Source organism: Ostrinia furnacalis, unplaced genomic scaffold, assembly GCF_004193835.3.
Source record: "Ostrinia furnacalis isolate ACB-3 unplaced genomic scaffold, ASM419383v2 OfSCF0629, whole genome shotgun sequence".
NCBI classification, from domain to species: Eukaryota; Metazoa; Arthropoda; class Insecta; order Lepidoptera; family Crambidae; genus Ostrinia; species Ostrinia furnacalis.
In genome coordinates, this window is record NW_021130868.1 from 25640 (window position 1) to 44614 (window position 18975).

The 18975-nt window shown below is 36.7% G+C and overlaps 1 protein-coding gene across 1 annotated transcript in view; it reads left to right on the top strand.

Moving 5' to 3' along the window:
• The window catches only part of heph (polypyrimidine tract-binding protein 1 heph), a gene marked incomplete at its 5' end in the record, with an annotated part of 43083 nt that extends 24857 nt beyond the window's left edge, over positions 1-18226 (top strand). The window contains 8 exons of the mRNA XM_028323228.1: positions 7409-7568; positions 8787-8983; positions 9511-9544; positions 11505-11597; positions 11982-12096; positions 12529-12630; positions 12850-12927; positions 13106-18226. Coding sequence (XP_028179029.1) covers positions 7409-7568; positions 8787-8983; positions 9511-9544; positions 11505-11597; positions 11982-12096; positions 12529-12630; positions 12850-12927; positions 13106-13238 — 912 coding nt within the window. The remainder of the gene's footprint in view (positions 1-7408; positions 7569-8786; positions 8984-9510; positions 9545-11504; positions 11598-11981; positions 12097-12528; positions 12631-12849; positions 12928-13105) is intronic.
• Positions 18227-18975: the final 749 nt, after the last annotated feature.

An 18975-nucleotide genomic window follows, 5' to 3' on the forward strand; every position in this document is an offset into this window, starting at 1 on the left:
ACATCACCCACATAATCTTTTAGAAGCGGACAAGGCTCTGCCAAAAAGCGCTTTTCAATTAGAAATTAATCCATGTGACCCACGTACGGCACAGTCCATTTTCCTACATTCGGCACATAGTAAACAACACAAACATAATGCCGACGACCTCTACCTGAAATAATAATGAGTCTCTTTCGGATTTGGGAGTGCATGTTTTGTTACAAACCACCGAGGCATGTTGTTTCCCTACGAGATTTAAATAGTTAGTAACATCGGGTTTTTAGATTGGTTTTGTTTTAATTTTTGAGATTTGTTATTAGAATAATTTGGGAGGTTTGGATTCTTTCATTGAAAATTCCGCGAAAAATTTTAACTTATGGTTTTGTTACAATGTTAGTTGGATCTGAAAGAAAGATATTTATAATCAGAATATTAAAAATTTTTGCTAATTGTAAGTAGGTATAGCTGTTATGTCTGTCAACTACATTCTTCTTTAGTGTACTCATGATCTATAAATTGAATAACTCAGCTTGATCAGAAGTCTTGGAGAAGAAATAGGTACTGGCTGGCTACAGTTCATCTGTTCAACTGTTGCCTAGACATGTCACCGCTGAAGCACCTCATCTTATTCTTAAATAAGTAAACAGCGGGGACAGGGGTGTGCATTGGCAGGAATCGTTAATCAGCGCCGGTCCATCAGCAAGTAAAGTTAAGCAGTCTTTATACCTGCTGTATCTTTTATACATAGAGGTTCATCTATTGCGTAGACGTGTCACCTCTGAAGCGCCACCTTATTCTTAAATAAACAGCGGGGACAGTGGTGTGCATTGGCAGCAATCGTTAATCAGCGCCGCTCCATCAGCAAGTTATGATTGATGGCGGCAGTCGCAGCCAGCCCGCCCCATCCATAACCAGCCGGCTCTGTCACTGACAATACCTATTAACACAAGCCAAGGTGTTCCGCTCTCTGTTTGTACGAGTATTGTGACAACAGGGTTCTAGTTTTGAATTCGATATTTAAAAGTAAAAATATTTTTAGTTGCGTAAAACTTTTTTTTGGGACCTAAGTTTTCCACTTTTCATGCTGGAAAACAACTGTAACTTTTAACTACTGCCATAGTATGTCCAGGTCCCGAACTATTTTATTTAGAATATGACGTCTCTTTCATAAATTACTCAATAGAAAGTCTTATTTGGTATCAGGACAAGAAACAAATCCTAAACTTAACATTTTCATTAAAATTAGACCTATGTTGTCGCATAAAATTTTATTTATACCATATTCTGCAAAGAACATTTTTAGCATTGTTTTTCTTAAACGAAACTCTTGAATGCTTTTCCAGAAAACCTAAGTCTCGACATAAAAAATATTATTTTCTTTCCTCGGTTATTTACAAACTATACCATTATAACTAAGTAGGTAAGTAAAGTCAAGCAATTCTTGGAAACGTCGCCAACGTATACAGTTGCAGAAACTCCTTCGTTTTTAAAAATACAAGATTATTCTTCGTCTCGGAGGTTCAATAAGGCGAAATCTGAGATAGCGTTTATGGACTCAAGGTGCGGGCTTTGTTTACATTTTAAAATTGCACTTTGCACTGCGACAACTCTCGCGTCGCTTTGTGTCAACACGGCGACGTATTCAAACATTGTAACCGTCAAAAAAGTCGATGTGTTGCCGTGAGCTATCTGTAACGTTTCGCGAAAGGTAAGCCGTAGCAATCATAACTCTCGTACACAGAACAAATCTCTATTGTTTGCTTCTGTGTTGCAAACTTTATCCACATTGAATTAGTATTTTATTACTCAAGACGGGACGGTGCTTTTCGGTGAGAGGTAGTTTGTTTCCGAGTATTTGTTACTCGGTGCAGAAGTGGGAATACGGGTTTAAAGTATCGACTCTGTTGTTTAACTTGTTTTGTTTCAACAATTACAAACGGAGCAGCAAGCTATTTGTTTTTTACAAACACAACCTTACATTGTGAATAAATAAATACTAGATGAACGTTTTAATTGAACTGAACCCTAAGAACCTGGATACGGGCAATGGCGAATGTGGAAAGCCTTGGGGGAGGCCTTTGTCCAGCAGTGGACGTCATTTGACTGAAACGATGAACCCTAAACATTGGCAATAATCTCTTAAATTACTAGCCTGGAGAGGCAATTCTTGCACTCAAGCAAGTCTCATGAACGCACTTCAATCGCTATGCCAGTTGCATTTCGCTACCTGCAAGTACATTGTTATGATCCACACCGGGCCAGCACGTTCCCTTTGCGGTGTTCCAGTAACGATCGCAAACTTCATCGAAATTTCAAGCTGTCCAACAAACAGCGCGGGCACCGACGTCCAAGACCCGTTTAAAATTGCACGTCCCATCGCCCTCCCCTGTTTGGATTCCACTCTGTCAACACCGCTGAGCTGCACTCCGCATCACCTAGTTACGTGTCAAACATTGTTTAGTAGTGGTTTTGATTGTGTTCAGCCCCCCAGTTTGCTTACAATCACGGCCTCGACAACTTTGACGAAACTTTTACTTCCCACCTGTGTGTATACAACCGAATTTCAAATCCATGCACTGTATTACACGGCCGATATGCCTCCGCAGAACAATGCCATTATATTCCACACAATACTGATTCAGGCAGTAACACAAGTCGCCGGGTCCATTATATCACCAAATTAAACCCATTTAGTAACCGATTCGTAAGTAAACAGTGCCGGTTGCGAATTGGGCGAGGTTTTTGATCGTGAATCGGAGCCCGGCACTAGTCTGTCGGCCGCAATTACGCGTAACCCCAAGTATTAATTACATTGTCTAATGGAGCGGCTGATGTTGGCTCGGTGACGCGTCAACAAATGTGTACACCCTAATTGTGACTGGTAAACTTCATTAATTGTTTCCTTAACTTTCCTTAGGTATAATTTAAATGTTCATAAAGGATAAACCGACCTTCATAGGAGCTCGTACTTTGCAGATTCGAAATTCTCTCTATTCGAAACCAAAAAAGATATTAATCAGAGTGCAATCCACCATAGTGCAATCCCATTTCGCGACGATTGAAATTTTTGAATGCTTTCGGGTGGCGCAATCAAAAAGCGACCTGATTAAAATGAGCAGTCCAAACATTTTGCTTGTCGGTTTTTTCATTAACACAATGGTTTAGTTAAAAGCTTGCTCTCTTAGTGGTATTTGTTTTCAGCGCAGAGCGGTGGCGCGTCGAACGTTAAGTGATCTTTTATCCGGGACTAATCGAGCGAATAGTTAGCTCCGCGTTACAATGTCTCGCCAATCAGTAATGCACTAGGGAACTTTATTATGCTCGAATCGGCTTCAGCTCGCTCTTGTGCTTAGCGTAATAACTAAACACACTTCAGTACCTACGCCATGGAAGATGATCTAAACGTCGATGCGCAATTCCAAAGATGGGTTTAGTGAAGTCACATGTAACGTCACAAATACATCGTTAAGAGAGATTTCCTGCTGTTTAATAAATCTTTGTTAATGCATTCATTGAATAATTCTATGAATACTTCTGAAAAAAGTAACACCGAATTCATTATTCCAGTACACAGCTGGCGTGCAAGCAAATGTCATATTCGAAATATTTTCATTACATTTTTCCGGCGTCATCTGTGACAAAAAACCGAATGCATTCAGTACCGTAAGCCTTGCACCGGTAGCAGAAGCACTTTAAGCGTTATGCACTCTTATAAATATTAAACGGGGCGAGCCCGGGACCCCCAACAAAAACGTTTATCTGGTCTCCGTGGAAAAACCGCCAGAATTAGCAGCGGGGGGTGGATTAAGGCGGACCGCACTTAATCCTTCACTAAGAAGGCTTTGCTTAAACGAGTTCTAACGAGCTAAAGATAAAACAATTACCGGCGACGTGATTAAGAGATTCGGAGGACACTTGTTACGTCTTACGTAGATGCCGTCTCGGCTCTTTGACGGGCTGTTGGCTGTTTGCCGTGATTCCGCCGCGATTTACTTACCCGCTCAAGACAAATGTTTAACTCGGGCAAAGGGACTGTAACACGCTCCTTTTGTGCCGGAAAACTCTGGAGTCGTGCTCCTTGAGGAGATCTGTATCATGCTTATTAGGAAATGTTGCTTTACTCAAATAAAACTGGTTATAGAGCAAGAGCTAACCTAAATTTTTCAGCCATTTTCATAATTAAGATCTAGAAAATAAATTTGGCTTCGTTGAGGTAAGCTAAACTAAGATTTACTTTAGGTCTCCATCAGACGTAAAAAGTAGCCCTTTTAAAATTTTACCAAAGTTAAAATAGCTAAGTTTATGTCGGTATCAACTCACTTTAAAGCATTTTTCCCCTAATTTGTCTCACTCTACTCGTACTATATGTACAGTTAAGTAATGATCAGATGTGATTACTTATCCCCACGACAAAGAGACAAAAGGTCCCGAGCCAGGCGCGAGTCATCCACCAAAACCCTCGGCAAACATTCAGCCGTCCAATTTGGCCGTAAGTTCAATAAGTTTTCTGAAATCCCATTTTCGGAAGAATCAACAATTCACTCCCCTATTACGCAGTAAAAGATCCCAATATCAAACCGGGCGTGACGTTTGTCATTTTATCACCTTGTCGCTCCTCCTAATATTTTTTTACCTCAATTACGACTCCCTCTGCGAGCGCAAATAAACGTTTCCAAAGATTAAAATAAAATTCCCGTGAATATTGATACTGAGAGCGAAGGAGTATAATAAAACGGAGCTCCTTAGACAGATTACCGGCCTTTTATGGGGCCCTTGCCTTAATAACATTTGTAATTGCGATATCCTATTTAATTAATTAGGCATTAACATACTAAATGTATTTTAAAACCAACTGGTAGACCTATTAGAGCTGGAAGTAAGGCATAACGAAATAAAACAAATTATGAATTCAGTATTTGTTTGTACAAAGGGAAGATAGAAAGATTTACAGATTTAACCATTTAAAAAATAAAAGTGAATAGAATATTCTAAAACAGTCCGACTTAAATTCAAGAGTGCCTCCGAAAAAGCTTATAAAAGTAAAGAAATTAATCTGCAATTCAAAATCCTTCATTGCCCTCTTAATTTTTTTTTCGTCTTTGCCTTTTCTTGGTCTTTCAAAGACATAAGAATCTCAATGCGGATAAGATTTGGAGATTTGTAACAATAAACTGGCTATGAAAAATTTTGGATGTAATGTAATCAAATTTCCACAAAGTAGGAATAATAAACGTTCCTACTTATGAAAATCATAAGTGTCCTTAAACAAAATATTATTATTGTTATAAGCAAACCAGCCGAAGCGGAGTAATGAATCACAGTCCCATTTGAATTTTAAAAATTTACTTAATGATATCTATGCGTTAGGGAAAATACACATTAGAATTGTAAATTAATTACTCGGCGTTCGCTCACGCTTTTCTCTTGAATTCGGCATTCATCGCCGAAATCGAATTCGCCCGCGAGGGTCTACAAAACTAATTACGTATCTCCGATACTCTTCTTCCACGCTTTCTTACGTGCCTTTCGCATTTCCATATAAGTTGAGCTCTAAACGAGCCAATCTATTCACGTCTACACATCAGGGGGTCGCATTTGCATATAGAACAGAAATTTATTAAATCTACAGCCAATATCCAACGTTCCGACATCGAACTTTCGCTTCTTGGTTGCGTCTCTGATATTTTTATTGGATTGTAAAAGAGCTATTTGCTTTATGGTAACCACTTCTGCTGAAGGCGCGAGTAGTTCAAACTCCGCGATTTTAAAACAATTTTTCAAGTCAACCTGCGTTGTTTAATACTCCACAATCGAACAAAGGAATAATACTATGTTATGTAGTCATTTGTTCATTTACAAATTTTTAATTTGCAAATCGAATGTCAAAAAAGTTACTTAATAAATCAAAGAAAAAAAACTTAATAGCTATTTCAAATAATGTTCCATGTATAAAACAAAACACCGTCGATTGTTTTTATTTATTTCCTTCCAGCCAGTATCGCCCGTCGCGTTTAATATGATTATGAAATTAAAAATACAAAACATTTTACTTAGCTAATGGATCCCGTCGTAATTTCACCATTTTTCATTTGACAGGTGACGGTTTATAAACGAACTCTAATTTGCTTCCCTGGACTAAATTGTTTGGAACATCTACCTAAATAATTGTATTCTTTCAGAGACATTTCATATTTTTTGTTTTCCTATTTTCATAACTTCTTTTCCAACTTTAATTAGGCGATTCGTTTATTTCGTCTAAATTATCAAAAGTGTTAACGTGTAGTCATACGAAGCTAAAGTAAATAAGGTATTTTAAAAATGGGTTATAAGGTTATTGGTAAACCTAATTAAGAAGAAAATGAGTCAAACACTTAACCAGTCGATATTTAGTCAGTTTTATTTAATATTAAAATAAAACGGAGTAAATTAATTATAAACTCATTTCCTTAAAAGTGGTTGGTAACGGAAGCGTTCAATTCTGAAATGGTCTCTGAGGAAGGAATATTAAAACCCTTTGAAACAAGCTGGTATTAATCCCCGATTTATCATTCGCATTCATTTTGCTATTTTAATATAAATCAAAACAAATGGCCATCAAAAACTTACCATTACGGTTGCCATTATAATATAATACTTGTCACAATATGTGTTTACAATATATGAGAATTACGTGAAGAGAAAACTTAAACTTTCCAATATTGAATCGATAAGCAGACGTTAATCTATTCGAAGTCATGCTTCCAAAACAAAACACCCAAGTATTAAAATATGTTCTCGTTTTTCTCAAAAAAATGTTTGTGTAGCAAAGGCATAAAGCTGCAGTAATGGGTTGAGTGTCGGTGCATTTTAATTAATTCCCTTTCTATCGCGATGCGGCTATCAGCGCCCCCGCAGGCGGCGCAAACAAATAACTGTGGCCGCCGGGGGTTAACGGTTTTGACACAGCCATAGGTAATGCGAATTTTTCTCCGCTACTGCAGTTATCGAACTACAAACCGGAACTTTGTAGGAAAAAATGTTACACGGGATATTTTAACTGTTTTCATAACATTAAAAATAAAGCCACCTCTCAGCTGCGGCAGATTTTTAAACATGAAAAATAAAGCGTCAAGTAAAGTAAAGTAAAAGTAAAAGTATTTTATTTTACAAAAGAATTACAGTTTTTTTATCTAGCGGCTGCTGCACTAAGCTGTGCTTGTGTCGCGGCAGCAGTTAACTACCTACATACCAAAATTAATTCTAAGCACCTAAGCAATATCTGATCAATTTCATGTTTGTTTTTCAATACGAGATATTCATATAATCAAATACATATTTGATGCCGAAGAATAGAGTAGGTAGACAATGAACGTGCGGCAGATTCTTTGTGAAATAATCGTTATTATGAGTGAGATTCTGAATTTTAAGCGTGCTTCTTTGTTCGCAGGCTCTGGACGGCCAAAACATCTACAACGGATGCTGCACCCTCCGCATCGACTACTCAAAGATGACCTGCCTTAACGTGAAATACAATAACGACAAGTCCCGGGACTACACCAACCCGACGCTGCCGTCGGGCGATGGAGACGCGCACCAGCTGTTGACCAGTGAGTTGATGCCACTGCGGGCTCGGCTCGCCCTGGCGCTCGCATCCAGGATAAGTCAGTTCTTACTACTCCGCGCACCTGGACGCTTAGCGCACCGCTCCCGACACCCTGTGTAGACTAGAGCTGGCATGAACCTAAACAACTTCTTCCCACCATGTCCCCTTCACCACCCTGAAGGATATAAACTGTCAATGTTAACTTCTCTTAAATGTCTTCCTCTAATTCAATTCTCGATCAGAAAGATACGGCCGCCAAGGGCATGACTTGCATCTAGGATGATTTAGTTTCTGATACTCCATGCACCTGGCTGCTAGACGCATAGATCCTGTTCACTCTGTGAACAAAAGCTAACAACTTCTTCCTTTCATATCCTCTTTACAGCCCTATAGCTATGGTCGTTACCACAGAGCCGCATTCCAGTTCCTCTTTCTTAAAATGCGATCGGGCCCCACTCCAAATCCTGCTCAGAGAATATGCCACTGCCTCTAGCGCCACCCCGATGATCACCTCGTGTAGTTTAGAGCTGGCATGAACCACTTTTAATACCACCACACCACGTTTACGTACATGCCTCTTCTGTCAAAGTATCTAGTAGTTCTATCGAAATCTGTTATGCATCGAACTTTCTATATCCTGCATCCGAAGCCAACCTGATCTTCGTTCTTTTAAATTTAAGTATTTTTTTACGTCAAAAAAGTAAATTTTCAATTTAAAGTAAGTACTAATAACCTACCTACCTGGTGCTTATATTTGAACTGCTAAACTCTATTTTATTTTGCGTTACATGTTTCTGATTTTTATTCTAAAGACTCTTTGATATTTTGGCACCAGCACCTTAATTTAAAACAACTTTAATGTTTTATCTTGTTTATTTCTGATAATTTTATTTTAGGTTAAGTATTTTATTGCCTTTGTGACTAATAATAAGCGCTACATGTTAGTGTAGCTCACAATAATAGTATGTAAGTTAAATCATATTATGTTTAGTCTCGAAAGGGAAACAAAACTTGCTAACATTAGGTAGGATTAAAATAGTAGTTGTTACGCGACTACGTCAAAATTAACTTCTCCCAATTAGCTTGAAGTTATTATGTTTCAAAGTAGTGTTAACCTACCTCAAAAGACAATAAACTTGTCTTTGGATGGCCAAAATAGAGCAGTTTATTTCTTGAACTTTTGTTAGAAACAGTAGATTCATTAGGGGTAAATTCCAAACAGGTGGAGGTGTGCTAGCGCCACAGTTCCTAGGACTGGGCTCGGGCCTGACTTCGCCCTACGGAGTGGGCGTGGGCGGCGTGGGACTGCCCGCGTTCGGGGCCCTCACCCTCACGCCTGCCTCGCCGGCCCTGCGAGCCCTAACCGCGCCCCCGCTGCCGCTTGCCACAGTGCTCCTCGTGTCCAACCTCAACGAAGAGGTCAGTACCACAGTCCACACCACGACCCAAACACCCCATGTTTGACTCCTGACAAACCAAACAGGACCTTTATTACAAACTTTTTACAACACCCCCCTCAACCTTTTGTTTTAAAACTTTTTAGTAACCGAAACAAACACGTTGCTTAGGTTCACGCTTGAAATCTCAAAGGTGAAATCTCATAAAATGAGACAACCTAATTTGAAATCAGAATTTTGAACGTTGAAATTTTAGATGAAAATTGATTGACCTTAGTAGTAAATGTTTATTGTCAAATTATTCATTACGCTAACACAATAGCCAGTAACGACCGCGTAGCTCTACTCCGTAACGATGGGCTCATTCGGCGATTACGCAAACGACTAATGCATTCACTAATACGAGCGGCGTTACAGGCTATTATACTTATATATCCTACTCAAAACTCTTTAAAAATAAGTTGCTAATTTCTTTATAGATAATTATGATGTCAAATATCTTTTACGACTATTTATAATACTGTCTCTTTCTCTCTCCTATTGTTTTAGATGGTCACGCCTGACGCTCTATTTACCCTTTTCGGTACGTGTGCACATACATTCCGTATTTTATATTAAAACATTAATATGCTCCTGAGCCCTGTCGCCTGGAAGACAAATTGTCACCTAACATTCTCGACTTCTGTACTGATAACCGCATCCGTTTGTCGAAGCTTCGCTTGATAACACTATCGAACCTAAACGCTTTATTAACTTGACAATTTGTGTTTCAGACGCTTTAGTCGTAGCTAAGTTATACGTCTCTTGTCTACCCAGTGTTGTCTTTGTTTCATTATCATTTTATTTTTTCCGTCTGTCTCTATCAGTTGTAAGCAGATGTATAATTTGCATTTTGTAAATTTTATAATTTCTTACGTTGAAGTTTGTAGATTAAGCGAGACTGCAGCGAGCTGCATTACATCGCACATTTGAAATAGAAAGTTTCTAAGCCACCAGATGTTGGAGAAAAATGTTTTACCACAGTTCGTAGTTTGCTTCAAACAGCAGACCGATACGAGTCTGGACTGTTAATAGCTAAAGCATTAATAAAGGCTTACCGTGACCAATTTAGCGCTTGAAGTGGTTTTTTTCTTCTTATACAGNTTTTTGTGTATTCTATGTATTTTTTTAGTATCTCCTGTTATTTAGCATTATTACTGTTTTTATTTTATCAGGATATACCGCTTAGTTTAAAAGTTATTACGTTTTCTTTACAATAAGTAATTGGAAGAAAAAAAAATCTATAAAAAATTAAAAAAAAATCTCAAAAAATTTTTGACCTCTTTTTTGTCGATAAAAATAGGTCTAGTTTCATCTATTTTCATATGTACACTTTAACGTGACTCACACTGTATAATTTTCCAACTGTCCCGTTTCATGACATTATTATACAGGGTGGAAACGTTAAGTGATCTCACTCGATTATTTCTAAACTATACAAGATATCGAAAAACTGATTGCTGATCCTGAAAGTGCTTTACAAACTCTTTCAAACGGTACCAATAATAGGTTACAGAATAAACTGGAACTATTCGAAAATTCAATGTTTCTAGCTTCCATACTAAATGTATGCCAGCCACACAATATTAGAAGTGTAATTTATTTTTTGTTTAATAATAAACTTAAAAAGTCGTTAAATAAACTCGTAACTTGCATCTTATTTAAAATTATTTGTGGAAAACATTGGTATTAGGTTTTACTTGCTATAATATTATCAAGCGATGAGTGCCATGACTGTGATAGTACTAAATGTATGGAAGATGGAAACATTGAATTTTTGGATAGATCCAATTTATTTTGTAAGCTATTGTTGACACCGTTGGATAGAGCTCGTGAAGCACTTTTAGGATTAGTATCTAGTTTTGCGATATCTTGTGTAGTTTTTAATATTATGTAACTTTACCAAATGTATGGATGCTGGAAACATTGAATTTTCGGATAGTTCCAGTTTATTCTGTAACCTATTATTGATACCGTTTGAAAGAGCTCGTGAAGCACTTTCAGGATCAGCAACCAGTTTTTCGATATCTTGTATAGTTTAGAAATAATCGAGTGAGATCACTTATCGTTTCCACCCTGTATATTTTACAACATTACTACTAAAATACATTGTATTCTTCAGAGTAAATGTAGTGGATTTAGTTTAGATTTTTAGGCGTTCTCTGTAGACAACATTTTGGGTCTTCTCAAATGTGTTTTATTTGATGTTCTAACAAAATTACTTCAAACAATAAACAAAGCCTTATTACACCGTATATAGAACACAATTATTTACCTACTTACATACAGAACCTATATCTAATAACGCACATTTGAGCCAACTATAATTTAATTGTTCTTGGATTGGATTGAAATTAACCAAATAAAAATTACAAAAATGTTTACGATGCATTCAAAATTTCACTCCAAGTCCAACTAGTTGGGTAACTCCCTGACTAAATAGACTAATTAGAAATAGTACAAACACAAGCGTGGTCAGTGTGTAAGACTATGTTTGTGTGTAGGTGTATACGGGGACGTGCAACGGGTGAAAATCCTATACAACAAGAAGGACTCAGCCCTGATCCAGATGGCTGAGCCGCACCAGGCACATCTAGGTAAGAAAAACAAATATTAAACTACACCTTCAAATCTAAATCGCGTTGGTAATGTGTAGAGACTTAACACAATCGCAGTTTTGCCTTGATGATAGGGTTAAGTTGCCTAAAATTACGTTATTCAATAATGTCTTATTAACTCTACCCCATCATTTCGTCTAAATGGCTTGCTTGTACTCGTTAACGAATGTTCGTTCTGTACTATTCAAACATGAGAGGACATCGTGAAAACGAAAACTTTTTGACCCACGCAATTTCAAATATTTTGTTAGACTTTCATTATGTTTCCATAATTAATTGGTACCATACTTAAGAAATTCATTCAAAGGTTTATTTAAAAAAAAATTAAATAGGTGCCAATTGAGACGTTTAATTTTTTTGTAGCGATGACTCACATGGACAAGCTCCGTGTATTCGGCAAGGCGATGCGCGTCATGCTGAGCAAACACCAGACAGTGCAGCTGCCTAAGGAAGGCCAACCCGATGCTGGGCTCACGAGGTACGATAGATAGTTTGAATTTAAAACTTTTCGTGCTGAAATAAGGTATAAAACTATTTTTTTGACGAGAATTGCAATTTGGCTAAGGAGCAAGGCTCCGACTAGCGCAGCGTGGTGAACAAGTGATCTTATAAAGGTTACACTTCCATGTCCAAACAGCTAATCAAGAAAGCATGGGGGAGGCCTATTTTGCAGTAAAAATAATGAATCATCATATTTTTTTTACAACAGAACACGTCATTTTCAAAAAATACTATCCGCAAAATGCTGTAAACAACATAATCCAACATTCCTCTGCCTTTTAAAAATAATCAACAGCAGAAAATGTACAAGGAAAATGTTCCCTCCATGTTGAAACATCTCACTTACAGTTCCCCCGAACATAATCCTCATACGGACCGCGGAATACATTCTTCCCGTGTTACATTCCAGGGATTACTCACAGAGCCCGCTGCACAGATTCAAGAAGCCGGGAAGCAAAAACTACCAGAACATCTACCCGCCGAGCGCCACGTTACATCTGTCCAACATTCCGTAAGTTATTGTCCAATTTATACGTCTCATTTGCTGCAGCGACGCCCATTTGTCACTTTTTCCGCTTAACAACTTTCGGTGTATGCAGATATAAAATACGGCGACAGCAAGGACATCACTTATATTCTGCTACATTTAACTGAATTTCCTTCTGGTCTGGTTTTGGAAACATATTTTGAACATTGCTGTGTGGTTAACACGTATGACGCCTCTTTTCAGAGCCACGGTGTCGGAAGATGACATCAAGGAAGCCTTCACCAAACGGGGATTCACAATCAAGGCATTCAAGTTCTTCCCGTGAGTTTTGCCTAATTATTTTCCTTTTTTCTTCCAAGTCCCAACAGTTGTCACAATGCCATCTACCATTTGATGGAGTCTCTGACATATCTTTATCATCTTTTAGGCAATAAGTGTTCCAGTAGTTTTCTTCCAGTTAAGTGATTTATTCAACATTTTCTCGTTATTTCCATTACAGCAAGGACCGCAAAATGGCATTGGTGCAACTACCCTCAATCGACGACGCGGTGGCGGCGCTAATTAAAATGCACAACTACCAACTCTCGGAGTCGAACCACCTTCGAGTCTCGTTCTCCAAGTCCAGCATCTAAGGGTGCTTCCCGGAATATCACACAAGCGGTGGCGGTCGGTTCGGGCTGCGAGCCGATTGCGGTACGCCTCTCACTATTCGATTCGCTGTATAGGATCCCTTGCAAGTTTAGGTGGCGCCACTAGAGCATGGTCTTACTAATTCAAGTCACTTCCTTTCATGTCCAAATTTTTTGGATAAGCCCCTTCAAATCTAAATTTCCCGATAGTTATAATTGGAGTATGTTTAAGATTTTTGATTCTTTGTCCAAGTTGCAATAGGATTTTTTGCCCAGTTATAGGAAGTTCCAGTGCAAGGCGCTATTCGTAGCGCTGATATTTAACATAATAGTAGTTAGAATTTTAAGGCCATTCTCTTTGGCTTGGCAGCTATTGTCTTAGATCTAATTCATGTCGCTGATTGATAATTATAATTACAGCGGCCTCAAGACTCTAGGGCCTTTAGGCCTAAGCTATTTAGTATAATGTAAGTTAAACTACGATGATCGAGGAATCGCACTGTCAATTAGTTCTAATTGACGCCGCCAGTTGAAATGTTGCCAGTGTGGCGCCGGTAGCGACAATTGTAGGTAGATGAAGATTTTTGTGCACGGGATCTTCTGCAGCGCTACTCTATTGTATATTATTTTTAATAATAAAGAGCTACCGTACGGCCGCCCAACACCCGACTGTCATACATCTTACCTCTCACACAATCGAGAATTTGACTCGACTGAAAATTAAATTGTATCTGTATTACGCTTACTCGGATCAGTCTAGAAATTAAGTGCTACTCTATTTTCTTAATGAATACGTACGTATTACTACTGTACATCATAATCTAAGATACTATCATCACATTTTACTCGTTATTTTAGAACAAGGGTGCCCACCTACTTTACAACAGAGAGGATTTCTATTTTGTGTGATATTCATTCCATTTATTGATTTTCATAATTTATTTTTGTAAACGTGTAATGATTTCCAGTGATTTCGATATATTTATGGATTCTTGAAATCGAAATACTATCAGAAGTATATAATTCTGCAATTAGATTGCGCTAGATTTGTTTAAATTTGGCAGTTTGTGTAACTATTTTTAATTGCAATGTTTGACATTGCCCCAGTTATTTTTATGGTTAATGACAGACTATTATTATTATTATATCCTAAATTGTAATAATCACTTTAGCACATTGTTAAAAAAATATTTCTTTGTCACATAATTTGCAGTTATTATCCTAATATTATATTTTATACATATATTTTATGCTCTATTTTAATATGCACAATTTACTATTATTGCATTTCTTTATAAGTAATTATATAGTTTTGTACGCATACACATTTTTTCTTATTTTATTATTGATGGAATGTTACGTTTAGAAATGTGTATGTGTGTGCAATATTAGTTTTTAGATATATTTTAATAATATATTTTAGGTGTATGCAACGTCTTCTGCGCCCGGACATCCCGCGCTATATATTATTACAATCTTATATGCTTCCAAACTCGTTTCGTTGTTTAGGAGAATATTATTCTATACTTTGTTTCAGTAGTTCGTGACGTTTAGTTAGTGTAATCACAACTCTTAAGGCTAAGCATCTAGATTATATTTCACTATTTAAAGTTATGTTCAGCGACATAATAGTGACATGATGCATTTATTTTGATGTTAATTTATATTAATGGTAGCTACAACATATTATAAATGCTCGTGCATACATTTCACTAAGCAGTTAATTATAGATAATTATTTATTCTGCCTGGTCGGGGAACGCTGCGTGGCGCGCGGTGACGTATTAGAATAATTGTTGTGTGACGCCGCCACGCGCAAGTATTAGCGAGATCTGATTTTGCTCTATGACATATAATCGTCAGTATTTACTGTCACTAGGTCACAATACTTCATTATTAAACAGTATTTTAGTTAAATAATTCTCCCTCGATGTTTCGTTTTGTATATAGACGCTCCGACTTCCAACACTCGAGCTTTTCACGCTTCTCGGACTTCACCAAGTTCTCGATTGGTTTCACACGACTTTGCCTTCTTAAATTAATTAAAAATGCGTCTAGTCCAATGCAAAAGAGATTAAGCTTGTGGGTAAGTGATTTACGTTATGAAAAATCTTGTAATTTGTCTATGTCTAAACTCTGGTAAGAAAAGCTTTTGTAAAAAGATTGTATTATAAAGAATTTGGTCATAGAGTGATGCCCAGATATTAAATCTAACTGTTAGGACCAGTTTTAAGTGTTCAGTTACACGTCCAGTATACACGAATGACGGCGGAACACGCGTGAGACAGATACCTGAACGTGACACGTGAGGTGAGAACGATCATCACAATAGTCGTTACTAGCTCGCAAGTCTTCGACAGAAGCATACATATCTTGACAATGCCACGACGGCATTTCAACTAGGGTAGAGTTTGAGGCGAGTGTAAGTATGGCGGTGCGAGCATGAAGCGGCGTCTCAGCCTCGCCGAGGCTCAAGTCCCTTCATTCCTTACTTTCAACATAACGCCCGTAGTCACAAATATCAAACGGTCGAACAACCGACCCGTTTTTCTTATTTAAGAAATCAATTTGAAATCATAAAATCACATATTTACACTATTATAAAATTGTATAATATACATCACGTACTCTAAATAAATAAAAATAGAGCTTAGTAAATTGAATAAAACTGAAAAAATTAGAACGTCATTGTATGTAAGTTTTAATAGAAAAATCATACAAATTGTATTAATCAGTACCTACCTACGATAAGAACATTAGTAGTTATTTGGTTTAGATAATGTTAGGAGACCAGGGTGTGGTGATATTTTGCACGTTTTTGAAAATGTTTTTCTAATAAGGTGCAGGATTCTGTGCCTGTTTTGAAATAAAGTGAAGAAATGGAAAGTGACTGGTGGTGGTCTGCTTCGAGATCGGCGGGATCGCATTTGTAATTTTAAAATTTACTATTACGTATTCGATAAACAAAATCACAAAAAGGAGATTACATATCTTTATTGAACGTAGAACGCTACACACGGCATAAGGCGCATCGCGTGAATAGTTATGTATCAGTTGCTTGTGCTCAATCGTAGTCGACACAGTGTGTAGCGTTTTCAGGCCTAAAGTTTTTTCAATAACATCGGTATTGACTAATAGATAATTAATAGGGATTTATGTGTTTAGAGAAGTATTTTAAATATTTAGATAATAATGGTAATATTATTAAAAAATAATAAAATAGATCAGTGTTTAGGATGAGATGCCAAATTTAAGAGTCAATATCACATTATTTTAGGTAAATGGTAATTGAGGTAATCTTAACATTTATTGAAAAGTTGATGAAAATGTTACAGTTAAATTATATTTGAGAGTTTTATTAAGCGCAATATATGCAATTTTATTCATCGTAAGTGAACATTGTTTCAATTTGTTAGTTAAAGTTATGCGTTGAAAGATGTGGATGTTGTTTTCGGATGTCTTCAGTTCTGCCGCCGTGCGCGGGCCGAGCTCTTCGTGTTGCCTTCCTGCGTTCAAACGACATATCCTAGCATATCATTCTGAGGATGCTTAAGTATATTTTATTGCGCTTTATATTCACCTCTTGTAGTAGCTGTATCGGTACAGAGCCTCGCGGTAGGCCGACATATCAACTGAGATTGGCTCAGGCGCATGATGCACCCATCGGTCGCTCGGGCGACACTCGTCGCCGCAACATACTTTCAACTTCATTGTTTCTGTAATGCCTAATTTAAGATGTCATCGTTTCTTTTCTTATTGTAAAGTTAAGCCTTTTGTGTGGTTAATTTCATTCTTATTTTTAATTTCATGATTAAACTTATTATTATAATTGATACTTTTTTGTTCTTTATTTTTCACCTTTCCCTTTCTACCCTGCGTCCCTTTTGTTTCTAACATACTCGATACCAATTGTCTAAAGTACGACAGAGTTACCTACGTTGAAGTTATGGGAACCTGTTTTGTATTTATCCTTGCATTGTTTTATCCTTTAACCTCCAAAACATTTTTTTTTAATTTCACGGTGTTTTCAAATACTCAAAGAGAATATACTATTTGTAAATAAAACTTATAAATTTTAAAGGGGATCAATATAATGAAGATGTACGTTAGTACACAATTGGTATTCTAGACATATTCGTACTTATAGATCTAAACTATCCAAACGGTAATCTAAAGTCATTATCATTTAAAGTGTGTATCTGCTTCTGTGTTAACCCTATACGACTACCTTCCTTGTTTTGCTTGAACGTTTCCGATCTTGCGCGGTTAAGTATAGGCGAAATCGTTGTTTAGTTGAATTGTAAAAGGAGTAAGGGACTAATATATTGCCAATGATATGTTTTATAGAATTATATCAAATGGATTATATCTAGCACAGGGTATAATGTGAATAAATTATATGCCGCCCGGGTGCGAACCTAAGCCCACGTCCCTTATTCCTGCTGCGTGGAAAGAACTGATCCATTCCCTATTAAAACGTTGAATTAGCAAAAATGTGTAACTGCCAATTATAGGGATATGCTAAATATCGTCGTGAATTGGATTACCTATAGATAATAGTTTAATTATAAACAAATTTGACATTATTAGCAAACTGAATTTAAATATTTTATCAATACATTTAACTTACAGATATGAACTTGAAACCTATAAAGTGGCAGTTATTCTCATGTTATAATCTGCGGATGTAAATATTATACACAACTATGTTAATAATTAACAAATTAAATTAATAGGATCTATAGTAAAAATTAACATAATCATTACTTTAAGATTTACTAGATAATCCTATCTTAATTTCAGTAGTCGCTATAGTTAATTAATACCTACTTATCGAGAATAATCTTCCTAAGGAGTATTGTACTACTCTCCTTTCTTTGTTCCTTCGACTTTAGTATTGTTTAGTTGTTCACTAAAAATTAAAATGGTGTGCAAATTAAAGGGTTGTGTGTAAAGTTAAAATAGTTAAATAGTTTAAAGTGAATCGTTTGAGTAACGAAAAAAATATCTCATACTTTTCCTATGAAAAAGCACATCTCTTACGTTTGCTCCTCTTCGGTGATTTTTCTGACCTTCCTTGACGCGTCATTTAGTGTAAATGATTCAATATGCCAAAGACCAATCATTGGACAAAAGAACAGGGATCTTGATATTTTCCTTTCGACTTAAATCTTAACTCTAATAGAAAATTAACTACTTACTACCTGACTAAAGAAATTGTTAAGCTTTAACGAGCAAACTCCAAAAAATGTATTTTGATGATCATGACATTGATTTTGTGAAATGCCCATGGACTTATGGTTCTTTGGGACTCTCTACCTACAGTTAAATAATACCGTTGTATGAATTCTGATTATAATATACAATATTAACATCTAAGTTACTACCCTATTGAACTCTAGATTTATTCTTTGTCATTTTATAATAAAATATAGTTAAAAACGGCATTTTTAATGTTATTTCCATACCTATTATGTTCGTGAGTTATATTTTGAGGCAGGAGTGATCTGAGTTAGTAAGTATACCTATTTTAAAAAGAAGCAGTAAGTATTCACTTACCTTAAAACCCCACATTAAAGTAAGATTCAAATTATAGGGTGTAAGTACCTAATAAGAATTAAATTAAAATCGATTGAAACACATTATAATTTGACTTTGAACCTAATCAAAGAAAATAAGAGTTGCAAATCAAATAACTAGGCATATAATAAGTTCAGCCCCCTTAGACAAAACGCACTTTT